General features: G+C 34.9%; 1 protein-coding gene across 3 annotated transcripts in view; it reads right to left on the reverse strand.

Annotated features, from left to right (window-relative positions):
• Positions 1 to 18,874, reverse strand: part of CADM2 (cell adhesion molecule 2) — a 374,063-nt gene that overhangs the window by 136,540 nt on the left and 218,649 nt on the right. For all 3 annotated transcript variants that reach the window (XM_081952063.1, XM_081952064.1, XM_081952062.1), the window contains one exon: positions 9,938 to 10,087. In XM_081952063.1, coding sequence (XP_081808189.1) covers positions 9,938 to 10,087 — 150 coding nt within the window. The remainder of the gene's footprint in view (positions 1 to 9,937; positions 10,088 to 18,874) is intronic.

Here is an 18,874-nt window from a genome sequence, read left to right on the forward strand (position 1 = left end):
AAAACCTCCTTTTGTGCGAGTGGGAAGGGGAGGAATAGAAACTGTTAGCAGAGACAGGCAGAAGCCGAGCAGAGCAGTTGCAAACACGTGGGAAGAGGAAGGGGAGGAATAGAAACTGTTAGCAGAGCAGTTGCAAACACGTGGGAAGAGGAAGGGAAGGAGTAGAAACTGTTAGCAGAGCAGTTGCAAACACGTGGGAAGAGGAAGGGGAGGAGTAGAAACTGTTAGCACAGACAGGCAGAAGCCGAGCAGAGCAGTTGCAAAATAGGAGAAAGAAAAGGCAGGAGAGAATTGTTGTTGGCTAATAATAATAAGTGGGCTAACTAGCTCGGCCTTACTTTTGTACATAGCCCTAAGGAAGATAAAAAAAAGGAGATAAAAAGGAAAAGCACTGTGTGGAGTGAGGATCAAAACGTGAGAGTAAAAGTAGTTGTTAAATTGTGAAACAAATTTAGAACCCATGTCTGAAAAAAAGAAATATGCTCGTGGTTATTTACCAGAGTATCTGAAGATGGGTTTCATTGAATCTGTTACAAATAAACAGCTTCCAATGTGTTTATTGTGCCACAAGACATTATCTAATGAAGCAATGAAGCCAAGTTGATTGCGAGAACATCTTGCTACAAAGCATTCGCAAGATAAAGATAAGCCCATTGAATATTTTCAAGAAATCTATAAAAGATTTCAAAATCGTTCAACAATAGCTGCATCATTTCAAAAACAACATGCAAAAAATGAGGATGGATTAACTGCAGCTTATCGTATATCACACTTAATTGCAAAAAGTGGTAAAAGTCATAATATTGGAGAAACTCTGATAATACCCTCTATCAAAGAATTTATCTCAACAGTTATGCATCAGGATATATCTGAAGTTTTAAAAACATTGCTCCTTAGCGATAACACAGTAGAGACGCATTGACGAAATGGTGGCTAATGTTGAAAATAAACTTAGGTATTCTCCAAAATTCTTCATTTTCCATACAATTGGATGAGTCTGTCATTGCAGATAATAATGCTCTACTGATGCCATATGTACGATACCTTGATGGAAACAATACATTGCAAGAAGAAATGCTCTGTCAATCTGATTACAGATACAAAAGGCTTATCAATATTTAATGCTGTGAAATCATATTTTGCAAAAAATAATATACCCTTGAACAATATTGTTGCATGTGCTACTGATGGAGCACCATCAATGGTAGGCCGCTATCGTGGGTTTGCTGCTTACCTGAAGGAAGAAGTGCCAAACGTTTTGTGTATTCATTGTGTTGTGCACAGACCACATATTGTAGGAAAACATTTAATTACAAGTCTCCATTCATCATTAAGTATAATAATTAAAGCTGTAAATAAGATCAAATCTAATGCCAAGTGTGATAGAATGTTTCGACAGCTATGCCAGGACAATAACGAGCAGTTTATTAGGTTACTTTTACACACAGAAGTTCGATGGCTCTCAAAGGGTACATGCTTGTCTCGTTTTGTTGCATTATTTGATAGTATCATACAGTTTTTTGAAAGTGATAATGAGGCTGGTCTCTATGAACAGTTAAAAACCATAAAGACTGATGCCTTTTATTTGGCAGACATTTTCAAGTGATTTAATGAAATTAATTTGCAGCTTCAAGGAACCAATATAACTCTTATAAGTTGCAAAAATATTGTGTCATTATTTATTGAAAAGCTTGATCTTCTCCGTCATAATATTCTCAAGAGAGAATTTCATCAGTTTCCTGAATTGTCCTCTATAAACAATGATGTAACTCCGGGGGATATTGAAAGGTTCAGTAGCCACCTCAACGAACTCAAATTGGATATGGAAAAACGATTTCAAGATATTTTGAACTTAAAGGTGCATGACTGGATGATAAATCCTTTTACAGCAAATGTTGCTGAAGTTGATATAACTTGCCAAGAAGAACTGTTAGAACTTAAATATGACGAAGAGAGTAAATGTAATTTTGGCAGTAGTGGATACCAAAAACTCTGGCAAAATAAAAAAATCCCTGCGCTATATCCAAATATGTGGAAAATGATGTTCAATTTATTGACACCTTTCCCTATCACATATCTTGTAGAATCAGGCTTTAGTGCTGTTAATCATATTATGAGCAAACAGAGAAACTTTCTGAATATCACCGAAAGAGGAGACCTTCATTTGTTCCTTACGAAAATCGAACCAGATATCAAATATTTAGTCTCGCAGCATCAGCCTCAAAGATCTCATTAATCACTAGTAAAGCTAATTTCAATTTACTTTATTGTTTTCTAATTAAACTTTATAAAGTTAAAAACATTATAAACATGCATAAAGTAGAAATAAAAAGATAAATGTATGCAGATTTCTTTCTTTTTTAAAAAAAAAAACACTCTCCTTTCTAAAAAATATTCAGCACTTGCGCAAAAACTGGTGGGCGGTAAGGAAATTTTTCTATCAAGAAAGATCCATTAGTGGGCGGTAGGTAGAAAAAGGTTGACTACCACTGGACTACATTGATGGGGATAAAGTGTTGTAATTTAATATCTAGGAACTCATGCTCTGTAAAGTAAAGAGACAGGGGAAAAATGCAGCTATCTATTTGTCCAATGTCTACGTATAACTACTGATGGAATTGGAAAATCTAGTTAGTTTTATGCACAAAAACTATAAAAATGCCAGATTTATCAGATAAAGTCTGAGTCTTATGACAAATTATAAAACAGGAAAAGAGATTCTGCTTTTATTTATTTTTTAAATGAAACAGATATCACATCCTATACATTATTGCAAAGATGTAGGCTTATGATATCTAAGGACTGCAAAAATCTGGATAGTCATTAAGAGTCGTAAAGAAATGCAGAAAACACTAACTATATTGCTATTCAGTTATTGCCCTCTCAGAGGGTATGATTAGTCTGTGATATGTGTGTGCGCATACATGTGTATGTGTGTATGTGTATGTATATATGTATGTGTGTGTGTGTGTGTGTGTGTATTTGTTTTCGTAGATTTTCACGGGTGTAGGTATGCTGGTTTTGTTGTATTCGGGTCTTTTCCCATGTAAGGTTGAGATTGTCTTTGCAACGTTTCGGCAGGATCTCACCTGCCATCTTCAAGATGGCAGGTGAGATCCTGCCGAAACGTTGCAAAGATAATCTCAACCTTACACGGGAAAAGACCCGAATACAACAAAACCAGCATATATATATATATATATATATATATATATATATATATATATATATATATATATATATATATATATATATATATATATATATATATATATATATATATATATATATATATATATATATATATATATATATATATATATATATATATATATATATATATATATATATATATATTGTTTTTAATGATTTAATGTGACAGCCATTTATATAAAAGAAGAAACAGACATTGCGATCTGCGGAACTTAAAATATATTGCTCACTTAGCTTTCGTTAGCCTCTGCTAACATTGTCAGAGTGTAAAAACTACCATTAAAGAGATATCTGTCTTTAGACACCATTAATCAATTTGGCTATTGCGTGAGTGATAGGCCCATCCACCTGCCTCCCACCTGTAATTAGCTTTGTCGTTTTTACATCAGGCATGATAATCGATGAAGGTTTAGCTCCTATATTAAGGCAGATATCTCTTTAATGGTAGTTTTTACACTCTGACGGTGTTAGCAGAGGCTAACAAAAGCTAAGTGAGCAATATATATATATATATATATATATATATATATATATATATATATATATATATATATATATATATATATATATATATATATAATATGAATGATACAATCATATATCATATACTGTATATATCAAAGCAATCACACAATATTTAAAAGAAAAGCCGCTTCCATTAGTTCTGTTTAATGTATCTGGACTTCTAGATATTAGTGCTATAGATACTAATTCTGATTTTACCAAGTTAATTTATTAAGAAAAACAATGAACATAAAAATGTTTTCATAAAAGAAAGAGTTGGCTATATTGCTGGGGGAACGACAGAAATAAGTTCCTTCAAAAAAAAAAACGAATCAAAACTCAAGTAAGCAGTCCACAAAACTAATTAAACCTAATACAACAAAAACTAAGGCATTTTGATGTAATTTATTAAATGAAAAGACTGTGAAATTAACAGCAATCAAAAACTAATTAAAGCTGATGCAATAGGAGCAGCCAAAGAATGCCAGATAGCATTCATCGAGCCAGAGAAACATGGCTGTCAAGTTAAACAAAATCAACCACATTCTGTTTTTGAATATTAGTGCAAAGATAATTATGCACTGGATGACACACTCTGAATTAGATTCAAGTCATTACCTCAGAAGACAATAGGATTGACACGAAATATCAAAGTGCTTCCACAGAAAGATCTTATATTTAAAAGTTTTTAAAATTCCTAGGTCTTGTGTATGACTCATCAATTAAATATATTATTCCATTGTTATATTATGATAACCATTCATTTATAACTGACACCCAGGCTTACAGGACATTTTAAAGTAGAAACTGGGATCTAAAACTCTTATTTTGACAGACTATATTATTCGTACCTATCTTTTCATCAATCATCACTCACTTTAGAGCCTATCTTATTTTGATGGTTTCCAACCAAATAGAAATGCATGGAAAGAAAACTTGTGAAGTTTTATGTGTGATCCAGCCTTAGCTCTGAAATTCGAAGCTGGCAATCAATATCATTGGGAAAGAAAAAAAAGAATGAAGGATGAATGGGAGGGATGAAGAACGAGTAGATTTTTTTTCTAAGCTGTAGTTAGTTGATTCTAAATAATATTAAGTTGAAATTGTATAAATATTTGAAATTGTTGAAATTAGTGGTCAGGATAATAATTATTGTACTGTTTCAATGGTTATATGTATGATAAAATGGATTCATATTAATCAAGGATTTATCAAATGGGGAGTAGATTTTTTTTTAATTGACAGACTTTAAAATTTACTCTTACTTTGTCTAGGGAATCCTCCACATTTACAGTCAGTGTGGGAAGCACAGTCTGGAGTAAATTTTGTCAGTACTGCTTTGCCTGAATATGTTTGGCCAACAGGAGGTTATAGCTCTACTTACATGTTAATAACTGGACAGCTGTACAAGAGTGGTATGTGAACCTGAAATTGCACTTGAATATCATTGTTTATGATGAATCACCAAGGGATCATCATCTGCAAAATACTCCTCACATATTGAATGAACATTACAAGAAAGTTAAGATCTGTACATACTTGATTCACATGTTGAAGACACAGGCATCAGAGCCATTCTTCATTATAGCTACTGTATGTGTTAAGTTCCTTTGTTTTCCTTTTCTGCATTGGGCTGTCACTAATTTTCTAAAAACAATACTATATAAAGTACTGCTAAATATTTCATCAAACAAATTAACTGGTGCAAACTAAATGTTACGTGCTTGGGATTTTTCTTGGAAAAATAGAAAGACGTGCCAGTTAATCCCATTCTCTATTCCTCCTGTTCTTTTCAGGGGAAAACATAAACAAATTGTTTTATGTTTTCTCAATTTTGTATCACTACTTTGGCACACACAAATACATTAATATATTAAATTTCATATGTATTTATGATAATTGACAATACTGGTAAAAGTCTTTCAAAAGGAATACGTTCTACAGTACCTCAATGTTTGCTAGCCATTGTCCTTGCTCAAAGTGATCTCATCTTTTCTGGGAAACAGAAGCTGGACATTTACAGGCTCTCAGAGAGATTAATCTCAGGATCTGAAGAATAAAGTTATTCTTTATTCTTACTATTAAGTTAAAAATTAAACATATGTGGGATATGTTTGAACCTGTTGGTTCTGATAAAATGTAGAGGGTACTTGGAGCTGTTAGTGGGGTGGAATGGAGATTTGCTTGGTTTTTAGTTGCAATATAATTTGGGGGTGGAATATTTGATGTAGACCATTTAGAACTATATTTACCCAAGCTGTGGAAAAACAAATAATCTAAATAAATAGATATTGAGCAATTGCATTAACATGTTTAATTATACTTGCATTGTGTTTCTGACAGCTATTTTGTGATCCCTGGTATCCTTCTTGCCAGCTTAGGGGACTGAAGGAGAAGCACATTGTTGTGATGGTTTTCTACCTTTTTCTAGGGTTCTTCGGTTAGTGTTGTAATTTCCCATGTAGTACTACTACTTTGGGAGCTGCATTGGCTCTCAGCAGGCTTCTGAATGCCATTTATGGTGTTGATTATCATTATTATTACCCACGAAGCACAAAACTGTAGGCTATGCAGGACCACTTGTCTCTGTTATTTCTGCCCATCTTAAATGTTCTTATTGATTAGATATGAATTAAGTTCGTTCTTTAGACAATATCATTTGATGGGACTTAGGAAGTGCCTTCTTGTGTGTTATCTGTCCTTTAGTATGATTTGCCCCTTTCTTTATAATAGGATAGCCCTGACTTCTTTCATCCTCTAGGATTTTTTAAAAAACATCTTTTTTGTTTTGGGGTGATACTGTATTTGCAATGTTATTTAGGAGATGCTTATTTGATGTATAACACCCAGAGTAACAACTACATGAGTTATGCAGCTGTACAAATCTTGTAAATAAATATTGAACACTTATAGTAACATGATTAATTATGTTTGTTTCTCACTGTCATTCTGCAAGGTGTATTGTTCAAAGTACAAAATGCTTATTGAACATTCTATTTTTTATACTGGTATAAAATTAATTACTGAGCTTTGGTACTGACCATTCAAATTGAGGATTTGCCAAAATCCATATTTGCATATTTAATTTCAGAGATTTTGCCAGGCTTATTCTACCTTAAAAAATGATGCATTGTGGGTCTGTTTTGGATTTGAACAGACAGAGGAAAATCCAGGCTGCTTTATTCCACTCTTCAATGGAATCCAAATAAGATAAAACCTAAATCTATTTTGTAAGTAATAGTTATTTTCATTTCTTTAGCCCATAGAACCTGATGTTTTATACTGGTCATTTTAGTTACTTACTGAATATTAATTTGATCTTAATAATGTCTTTGAAATTTCAAATTGGCACAAGAACCCAAACCAAATCATAGTACGGTACGCAGCAGTGATCTAATGTCACCTTGACAATTTCAATGATCCAATGTCACCTTGACATTTTAATACTATAAGCTTATAAATTTGTTTTTCTTTCTTTCTGATTATTTTCCTGTATTTCCTCCTAGTAATATTATATTGTATATACCAGAACAAACAAGCAAACAACCTAAATGTAAGAGTTGGTCAGGATTCAAAATAGAGCCTGGATATTTGAGGAACTGCCTACTTAAGGCTCTACTGATTCCCACTGTTCAGATGTTTGGCATAATGGAACTATTCCAGATCCACTCAATTATATTTGGACACTGCACAGGACTACAGAAGCCTTCTCTATCCATGCCCTCTGGAACAGCATCCCCTCAAATTACAAATGCCACCCAGTCTCTTAAGGTTCTAGAAAATTCTTAAGACTTAGTTCTGTTCATATGTTGTGGAAGCCTTGTTATGCTTTTATTGTTATTGTTGCTTCAGTCCAGAATACTGCATTTTATTTCATTTTTTGCTTAGTTTTAATTGTGCATTTTGCTACCCATAGTTTATTGGAGCAGGTGACCATAATCAATGTAACTAATTAATTCAATAAAATGCAATTAGAATTACCAGTATGCAATTAGGAAAAAAAATGCAATTCTGTGAAGATATAAGGTTTTTGTTTAAAATCGAACAGAATTTCTAAGGTTGCCCAACTCAATAATAACTTTGTGCGGTACCATTTTTTAAAAATTTTCTCTAGTGAAAGGTGTACTATAAACCATCTTGACAGAACTCAGTTCTGAGAATATGTACACCAACATATTCTAGGGCCCGGTGGAAAGAAAGAGGTCTTCAAGTCCTGTGGAAAGGATAGCAAAGATGGGGCTGGGATACTGTTCCAGAAGTCGGACATCATAACATGTGAACTACTATAAAGCTATTAGTTTTTGTTAAGTCGTCAGGGCTACGACGCCATTGAAAGGCATTGCCGGCTCCTGATTGGCTAAGACGCGAGCAGCGAGCTGGCGGGAGAATGGAGCCGTTCTATTGGTTCAGCGTCTGACAGCTCTTGTATAAAAGAGCTGTCAGCTGTCAAATGTTGCTCTTTGCCGGTTCGTGATTTGCCTTGCTTTTGGCCTTGTTAATGTTTAAATAAAGGTTGTTGTTAGCTTTCAACCTGTCTTGCCTCAGTTCCTGCCTACCTTGTTCTCCCTACAGAACAGTTTTAATGAGCTCTATTGCATACATGCACATATGGTCAGGAAGAAATGCTTTATTAAAAAAAGGATGTCAGAAAAATCATAGCATATTAAGTTGGTATATTGATATTGTCCTAATAATTTACAGTGTGAGTGGCTAAAGAAAATATTTGCCTGTGTTTATATATGTTTGTATATGAATGGAAATACAGTCCTCCACAAAAGCTACTGAATAACATTGTAGGAATATTGACTAACAGTGTGGGAGTACCACCCTGGAGATGGCTATTACATTGATAGTAAATCCCACCACCACCCTTGCTCCCTGCTTACCCACCCACCCATCTTTTATTCTCATATCACTGTGTTCTCATTATTTTCTTTTTAATTGTTTATATTGTTTTTCCAATACTTTTCTACTGTTAAGTTTACATTTATTTTCATTGTTGTAAACCGCCTAGAGCAGCTTCATAGTGAGATAAGTGGCAAATAAATTTAACAAACACATACATAAATGAATAACATTAGTACAGCTACAAGAAAAAAAATTCCTTTATCATTGTGTAACAAATTATTAAAGAAAACATTAAACAAAACCAAAAACTTAGAAATTCTTCTCAAAGGCATGGAAATTATAATTTTTCTTATTGTTTTTGAATGGGACAAAAGGATTTTCCACAATTGGTAAGTAAGATTTGATAGGTTAGTTCCATACTTAGACTATTAGAATGAATATGTTTAAATAAATAAATTCTGTATGTATACATATATCTGGAAAGAAAATTGTGTTGGTTGGGAGAATGAACATTAATAGACTTACTGGTATCAAACTTCTATTTATCAAGGATGATATTCCTTTATAGAAAGAATTTCTATATCACACATTTCATCCCTCTCCTCCTCCCCCTTCCCCCTCCCCCTCTTCTTCTCTTCTCCTATTTTTCCTCTTTGTTCTTTCATTCTTTCCCCAAATCTCTTGTCAGATCAGATACAAGATATAAACTCAAGGCATGAAATTTCTTCTTTTTCTTCTTCTTCTTTTTCTCCTCCTCCTCCTCTCTATCTCTCCCCCCCTTTTTCTCTCCTCAGAGCTGCATAATAGGCACTGATACTATTATTTTATTTAATTACTATTATTTTATATCAAGTATATGAACAAGGAATTCAATGAAAAAAAATAGAAACATACAATTTTTCCTTGGTAGGACTGCTTGACATGTTCATGGCATGCTAAATTATGTCATAATGCAACCACCATGATTATGCAGTTGCCTCCTGATATCTGACATAAGCTGCAATTTTTGTATGGTGATGTCATAACACACATCTTCACATTTTTCTTTGCATGGAAACCCATGGTAATAAATGTTGTACCTGTATTAACCTGCTTAACCATACTTATAATCTTAATTCTCTATCCTTAGTGAACACAGATCACAATCACATCTTTAGTCAGCAGAAAAAACAGAGAAGAAAGGAAAAAAATAAAAAAAATCAAATTAATATTATTACGCTATAATTTTACAATCAAACAATTGTGTTCAAATCACACATTTTTTTTAGCCTGAGGATAATGTAGATAGAATGTAGAGTGTGCAACCATTATTTAACAGTAACATTATTATTATTTAAATAATCAACTGAGGACCAAAAAAAAGGATATTTACCTTTCTTGTCATCAAAGTACAAAGTTTGTTGAGCTGGATTCGACCACTGGAGGGAGGTGTTATCATTTTGATCAACTCTACAAGTCAGTGTTGCTGTTTCACCCTCAATAACTGTAACATTCTGTGTGAGTGGAAACTGGCCTTGGCTGCCTAGGGAGGACATTAAAAAGAAAAAGAAATTGTACTATATTAAAAGTTATAAGGTTAGGTCAATATCTTTTACTTTCCCAATGACTTGTTCAGTGAGTTCCTGTTGTTTTATATTATTCCAATAAGAGGATTTTTTTTTAAAAAAAACAATCTTATAAGAATAGTTGCACTTAAGATAGATACATCATGCTTTTATCCATCTTTTTAATAAAAACAATACCTTTATGAAAATTATCAGAATATGATAATTTTCTTTGTTCAAGTTAGTATCATTTTCTGACATGTGCAAAGCCAGGAGAATATTTTAACCATTTAAAATATTTTAGAATTAAAAAAAAAGTCACAAAATCTATATCCATGTTAACTAGTGTCCCAATTTAAACATGTTAACTAGTGTCCAGTTTCTCTGTGTGTGATTAATGTAATTAAAGGCAGGCTAAATTATCAAGAATATTTTAGCAAAATCCCAAGAAGCAGATTCTTAACTGAAACATATCTTAGGACAACTTCATATCTAAAATTCTAATTCAAAGATTATATGAATAGTCTTATCAACAGTTTTTTAAAAATTTTAATTTGACCTTATTGGTTTTTTTTTCAGATGTCTAAACAGGAATAGTTAAGATATTTTCAGAGTTCAAAAGTAACACTAAAGAACGGCAATTTAGTATTTTGCTACTATAAGTGATGAAAATCAGATGGCTGCCACCTATTTGGAAGAGTATGGATTATATAAAATTTCAAAAGTTCATATTGTATATTTTTCCTTTAAATAATACAGAAATATCTAATAAAACATTTAAATAAACAAATTTTAAACAATGTATAATTTAGAAATTACATATAATTTAGTCATTTATTTGTTGAATTTATTCTTCTTCCTCATTATTTTCAACTATTAAGATAAGGAGTACACACTCAAAATGATGATAGTGTCAGGCCTGCAGAGGTTCCTTTAAGAATCTTTGGCCTGCCACGCTTTCTTATAATTTCCTATGCTGTTTCATTAGTGTAGTAATTGGGAGGGGGGAATAGAAAGGAGTAGAATTGTGGAATGTGTGTTGTCATTCCTTTCTAGAAGCCAAGGTCATCTTTTGTCTCCGCACCTCGACACTTGATCGGAAGAAGCTGGGTGGAGATGCCAGCATGGAAGAAGAAGATTGGGCCATGTGATTGATTTATTGGGGGAGGGGGGGATAGATCATGAACTTTCATTGGGTGGAATTCTAGGATGTAAATCAGAGTTGGAACTCCACAGATGTGCCAACATACCTGTATTATTAAATTGGAACTTTAAGGATGATTCTGCCTTGGACTTTGATTTATTCATGCATGGTATTTGGAACGCTGACAGATAGATTGGAACATAATGTCCTCCTTTATATCAGAAATATTTAAGAATGATATTGGCAGATCTTTTCCATTAGCAGCAACATATTTGTAATGAGCTTTCTGCAAGCTAGGAGCCTGAAGACTACAATGGAACCTCAGATCATGAATGCTTCTGATCACGACCAAAACGGGTGTTGACCAAAAAATCTGCTAAATGTTTCATTCTGTTCACGAACAAATCATCAGGTGGCGATCAATCACAGACACAGTGATTTTCCCTTCCGTTACTTTTTTTTGTGCATGCATGCAAAGTCAGTCTTGCTTCCAGTCATGACCAAATCAGGTGTTGACTGAAGTCCTGGATTGGACTACAGTCATGACCGGAGTTTCCACTGTGCTCTTAAATAGTTAAAGCTACTCACTTCTTCTCTTTTATGGTCATTACTGCTCCATAAATGGAACTTTTATTGAAACAGAATGTAATTTCATTTAGGGGAAAATAACAAAGCCTACAAATTTAATGCACACAAATCTGTATATTTCCTATTTTCATTTCATTGTTTTCTAAATTATATTCCACTTTTCTTCAAGGAATAAAAAAAGCATGCACCAAATGTTATGCTAGTTTTATTTTATTTTTTAATAACATTTTGTGAATTTAGTTTTGCTAAGAGATACTGGTCCAGAGACTGAACCATAGGTGGTTTTGACTATACACAGTACCAATAATTCAAAAAAAATAATACATGGTATAACGAGATAATGATTAGTACTTTTTTCTTTGAGAATATCAAAAAAATGAAGCCACGTGGTAGAATTCAGGTAAATAAAAGTAAACATTTATTCACAAAGTATTTGCCATATTTATTATAAACTTCACCTGCCCATGCTGAAAAAAAACAATATTTTCAATAAGTTGTTGAAAACAAAATTGTTTTCAATTTCTGCTTTTATTGTGTTAGATTAACTAACCACTTGATTAGCTTGTAACAGCTTTTGCTTTTCTAAGGATTTCTAGCTGACTTTTGTTCCATTCATATTGGTAGATTTTCCTTACCCGTATGCATAATTATTTCATCTTGAAATATTATCCTTCAATAATTATCCTTCAATAATTAATTCAATAGTATGGACTTAGAACCAGTATTGCAATAATTCCCTAGTATTTAGTCTCCTTTAGATAGAGCTGTATGCAACAGTACACTTAAATATGCAAAACTGAAATTAGTTAGGGTAAGAAAATATTGAACTTGTTGATGTGATGCCTTTGCCTTCAAAATATCTATAAAAATTGTCATACTGATTGCCTGAGATTCTCTTTGATGAATTATTCCAACAAGCTGCTCATGAATCTGGCATATGTTTATGCTGTTTAGACCAGTGAGAACCTTATGGACCCCTTTTCTTTCCTCCTCCCCGAAACAAATTTTAACACAAGATCTGGAAGCAAGCATGCATGTGATAGCATAGAATGGATAATGGATGCATGAAAATTTACTAATAGTATTGGTTGTGTGATTTTAATTTTTGAACTCAAAATTAACATCCTTTCATATTCACTTCCTCGTCCCTTCCCTTTCTCAGTAGAATTTTTAAATATTGTGCTGTGATTTCTAAGATACTAAGACAACTGAAGATGGAGAAATAAAATTAGAAAGCTAACCTGTGATTGGTGATAGTTTATTTTTTGTTATTTGAGGGAAAGGTTGTGCATAAGGGGAAAAAGTGTTTTATAATAAATGGGAATAATGATTACAGAACAAGAACAGAATCAAGAATATATATTTTTTAATTTGAAAAAAAGGGCTTAGATGTCTTCTGCAATTAAAATTATTTTTCCCAGATGTACTCTGCAATAAATGTATTATTTGTTAGTTATCAGAATAAATAGTCAGAAACATTATATCTGTAATTGAGAAAAAAGAAAGATGCACTAGTTGTGCTTCAAATCAGACAGTTTACCACCATAAATATTAAGTTGTACAGTACATTACAAGGATGACAAAATTAACAGGCTGGATCAACTTGATCTATTGTCATTTGTTATTGCAATTTAAAGCCAAAATATTCTTAATGACATATTTTTATGCATTTGCCATAAGAAAATGACTTCAAATGCTCCGGAATACACCAGTATTCACAGTCACCAACATATGCACAGTGAATACATTTTCCCAGATATTAGAATATAGAGCATAGAATAATAGGATTGGAAAGGATGTTTGAGGACTTCTAGTCCAACTCCTGCACAAGGAAGAGACCCTATACCATTATGTACAGTCTCTTCTTGAAAATCTTCAGTAATATCAGGCTGCTTGGTATAGTTTCCTGAATCCACTTTCTTTCTTTTTTAGATTGAAACCACAGCAACTCTTTTCCAGTCTCCTGGTATTTCTCCAGTTCCCCAGGAGCTTTCAAATATTTTGTTCAATGATTCTGAGACCCAGCTCTTTCAGCATCCTGGGGTGTAATCCATTTGGTCCTAGTGATTTGAATTCCTCTAGAGTAGATAGATGATCTCTTACAATTTTCTAGTCCATTTTGACTTGCATTCTGATTCTGTTTCCTATGGTGTTGCTTTTAGTAGGTTGGACTCTTTCTTCCTTTTATGTGAAGGCAGATGCAATGTTATAGTGTTTCCTTTATAAGTTTTAGTAATGATGAATTAATTTTAATAATTTTAAATGGTTTCCTTCAATTACAATATCATACCAGTATTGCAGTTCAAAGAATGATGATGTCATTGATGTACTTAGTTATATAATCTAATTTATAAACCCTCTTCTGAGTGCAATTACGCATGTATTACATTTAGATATTTCAGTATAGCATTTCTTGCCAGTTTAATTTTAATTAAAATGTTATTTTGAATATGTGAACTTCTTTTTCAGCATTCCACTAAGCTATTCTGAAGCTTCAACAAGGATAGAACTGGATAGATTAGAAGAATATTGCACTGATGCTTCGTTAGTAATGCAAGTTTTAATGCTGTTTGTGATTATTAAACTTTGTATAAATTTATGGCAGAAAACAAAAGGAAACAATAGCAAAGTATAAGACACCAGAAAATATATTGATAACTTGCATTAAACCAATTTTCTGAATCAATGAACCCATTTCTGAAATTGCTTTCCACATTAAAATGTCATTCTTTTTTTTATGCTGAATAATATTTTAGCTTAAGGGTTTACTATCCGACTTTCTGAATAAGAGGCAACTTGGTACTTAACACACAATTGCTAGGAGAGAAACCCAGTGTAAGAATGCAAATTACATCAACTTCTGTAATAATAGATAAATCAAGATACTTTGGGCAGAATACACAGGAGTTACTAATGCATTCTTCAACAACCACAATAATACCTATGGTATATATGTGGCATGATAGAATACACAGAAATCAATTTGACTATATAATGGTCAAGAGAATTGGAGAACTCAATTATAACAATGAAGATTTATCAGACTAATTGTAGAATTCACAAACAACTCATGAGAAATTTCAGTTATGACAGAGAATAAAGACAGCCTGTTTCCACAATTTAATCTTAAACATACAGACGCCATTTTTTAAGAAAATATCAGGAATTATTTTGAAGTCCTGAATCTCACTAATAGAAGGAAGTGTGGAATGAAATCCTAGAAAAGGATTAATATGAAATGAGACTGCAAAAGATCAAAAAAGGGGAAAGAAACTATGTCAGCACAAATGGTGGAAGTTGTCAATAACAGAACAGAAGTTAAAATAAAGAAAGACAAAGATATCAAGAACTAATTTAATGAAGACTTTCAGACTGCTATTAGAAGAGACATGGTGCAGTACTGCAATGACATCTGTAAATATATCAAATATGACAACAGCCATGGAAAAACAAGGAAAGTAGTCCAAACTACCAGAGCACAGAAAGTTTCCAAATTCAAATTGTTATGTTGTAGGATGCCAGGAGACAAGCAATAATTGTTTCAAAGAAGATCTAAGATAAAGGAGAATACTGAAATTCTGTACAGTGAGGATGTTAACATCCAGGGTATATTAGGATATATTCCCTATTTCCAAGAAGATGAACTTAGATCAGCATTCTGGTCATTATCAAATGAGAATGTTACAGGAATTGATGAAAATCTGTAGAAATATGCAGGCCTCAGTGGTGGTATTCAGCCAGTTCGGACCGATTCAGGCGAACCAGTAGTGGCGAATGGCGCTATGCCATGATATTTAGCCATGTTTTTAAGCCATGTGCATGTGTGCAAGCCACGCATACAATCAAAGCACATGCATAGAAGGCTGGGCACATGGGTGGAATACGTGTGTGCTCATATTTTCGGTGTTAATCGAACCGGTGGTAAAATGATGTGAAACCCATGTATGGTAGGCATCAGAATAATCTGTAAAGTATGCAACCAAAGTATGCCAGCAAATCTGAAGAGTGACATGGTGGCCAACAAATGGAAGAGGTTTATCTACATACTAATATCAAAGAAATAAGACTCAGAAACTGTCACATAATATCCTTATTCACAACTTACTAAAATGTTTAGGATCTCCCTACATGAAAAGAAAATGATAGATATTAAAGCTGATTTTATAAAAGGGGGAGGAACAAACAACAGTATTGCTAATGTACATTAGAGAATTGAGAAAGCCAAATAATACAGAATGTATGATTTACATATTATTATTTCTCTTTCCCTCCAATTGTTTTCAATTCTCAGAGACTACCTAGGCAATTTTCTTGGCAAGGATTTTCAGAAATGGTTTGGCATTTCCTCTTTCCTTGGGTAGAGAGAAAATGACTGGCTTTGGGTCAACAGGACTCCTGATCTCCTAAATTATAGTCTGATTGTATCAACAATGACAACCTATGGGATGCTTTTAATCAAATGGGAATCCTGGAAAATGTCATTGTGATGAAAAACCTATACTTGATAGGAAACTAAATTTTGGATAGATGATAGCAAAACAGACCAAGTCTAGATCAGCAAGGAAGTGAGACTAGATTCTCTCTTTATTTATTTAACCCAGTGGTTCCCAAACTTTTTCAGTCCACCAGCCCCTTAGTGCTACAAACTGATCCTTAGTGCCCCACACCAAATGGTGGAATTCAATTTTTTTACTACTGGTTCTGTGGACGTGGCTTGGTGGGCGTGGCTGTGGGGGTCATGTGACTGGGTGGTTTACATGACGGAAGGAAGATAGTAACCATAAAATTCAAAACTGTAACAATTAATTGCACATTTATTCAAAATCCAATTTAAAAACCTTTTTAAAGGTTTGACCCAGTACCTTGGTTAGCACTGGCCTATGGTTACAAGTCCTCCCTTCATTTTTGGAAGACCCTCCTAGTTGAAAATCATGCAGTTTCATTTCTTCTTCCTTCCCTGCATTTACTCTACTCACCTGCCTTTCACTTGCAACAGAGAACAGAAACAACCATTTAAATAAAACTATGGCATTCAAGAAGAAATGGGCCCATCGCTATTATTATGAGCTTCAGTTGAAATATGGCAGTTGGCCTAATGTGTTATAAGACCTCATCATCCAAATACTTTTTGAACAATACTTGCTGATTATGTTTAAAAGATTGGGTTTGCTGAAACCATAATTTCATAATTAGGTCGCCTGTCAGAAAGTTTGAGCCAAACCAAACCAGGCGCAAGAGAGACAAGTCAGCCCCTTTCCCTGGTGCCATCCATCTCCTCCGTAAAGCTAGGCCGGCCCAGCTATGACTCGCCACTGCCACTGCCACCCGGTCCCCTATTTGGCACCTTCGCAAAGAAAGGGACAGAGGGTGGCTGGAGCGGAATACTTCTGTGATTCCGGATAATCTGGCTTGTTTTTGGTTTAACAAGACAGCCCGTTTTTTCTCTGCCCATATCTGGGGGTGGGGGCTTCTGCGCACAGATTCTGTACGAGCCCCCTCCCAGCGAACAATGGAGAAAAACTCCCTTCACAGCACAAGAGAGGCTGGGAAAAGGGGGAACGCTGGACTTCGGCGAGACAAAGCCCTCTCCTCCTCTCTTCCTTTACTCTTAAGCCATTTCAAACAAAATTCAGGGGATCTTCTTACTCACATCCCACTGTCAATGTACATGGCACTAAGGCAAACACGGAGCAAAACACTGGAGCCAAGGAGAATTTCGAGCGGGTGACAGCGGGGCTATAGCAGCCCTTGTGCCTTGCCTAACTTCTCTGGATGACAGAGCAAAGTGCTGCTCTGCTCGCTCTGTCCCATCAGAAACCTGCTTCTTCCAGGCAACTGTGGTGGAGGGCTGGGAAGAAAGATTACAGGCGGGGAATAGAAAAATCCGCACTGATGGCGGGTGGGATAGCATTTTGCAACGGGACCGACATGCGAAACAAGGAGGTGCCTCTTGCATCCGTCGGTGCCCGCCACTCACTGACGTTCTCGCTCACTCCAAAAAGGCGCCACAGCCAGCTGAAGAGAGCTTGGAGTCATGATGTGGACATTATGCTAATCGAGGCAGGTGACTCATAGGTTAGTGGAGGGGGAGAATGTGTTCCGCTGACTTCGCTGCAGCAACCCTCCCTTGCCGCCTCATGAGAATGCTCGCTTAGGAATGTCTTTTGTGCCTCCAGATTGCAGAGGCAGGGAAAGCCGATTCGAGCAGTAGAGCCTCAATCCTCCGCACGCTTCCTGGGAAGTAAGCCACGTTGAATTTAGTGGGACTTATTTCCTGAGGAAAGACCCTGGGGATCGGCTCTTGTCTTCGATTGAGAAAAATATAAGACCTGGATGTATCAGGAGAGAAGGGGGGGCGGGCTTCTACAATTGAGTAACTTCTACGATTTATGGAAAGGGAGAGCAAAGAAAGAAAGAAGTTTCTCGCATTTGGGAAGATCTTGAAATTTTTGTGGTGACAGTGAAATTTAGAATGCACACATAACGTGCTGATGTATTAGGCAGTGAACACACTGAATTCTGCTGACAGGATCCTTATGTCCTTTTCGCTTTCATACTCCATTGGAATTTCACCCCTGTCGGAAGTGCTCAGCTGACTGGCGGCCAACAGAGCCCCAAGCAGAATTGCGCCCTGCGAGAGGGCCATTTCCAGCACTCCTCTGCCACCTCCTTTACCTCTTAGTGCCCCCCTGCCATCCCCCCTTGCCTCTAAGTGCCCCCCTAAGTCACCCCACCGCTCCCCTGGGGCGGAACCACCCACTTTGGGAACCACTGATTTAACCTATACACTGAATGAATATTGAGGCAAACTATTGGAACAAGACAGAGAAATAAATATCAATCATCTGTGCTATACTCATCACATTTATCTGAAAATGCACTAATCTGTATGTTTTACAAACACAGTAAAGGGCTCAATTAAATATAAAGACCACTAAACTAATGACAAAAGATATGGCAAGTAGTTTTGGGATTGATAATGAAACTACTAAAGTGGTGGGTAGTTTCTGTCTTTTAATATTAATTAAAAGAA

The sequence above is a fragment of the Natrix helvetica genome (genome assembly GCF_964273705.1).
Source record: "Natrix helvetica genome assembly, chromosome: 4".
In the NCBI taxonomy this organism is placed as follows: Eukaryota; Metazoa; Chordata; class Lepidosauria; order Squamata; family Natricidae; genus Natrix; species Natrix helvetica.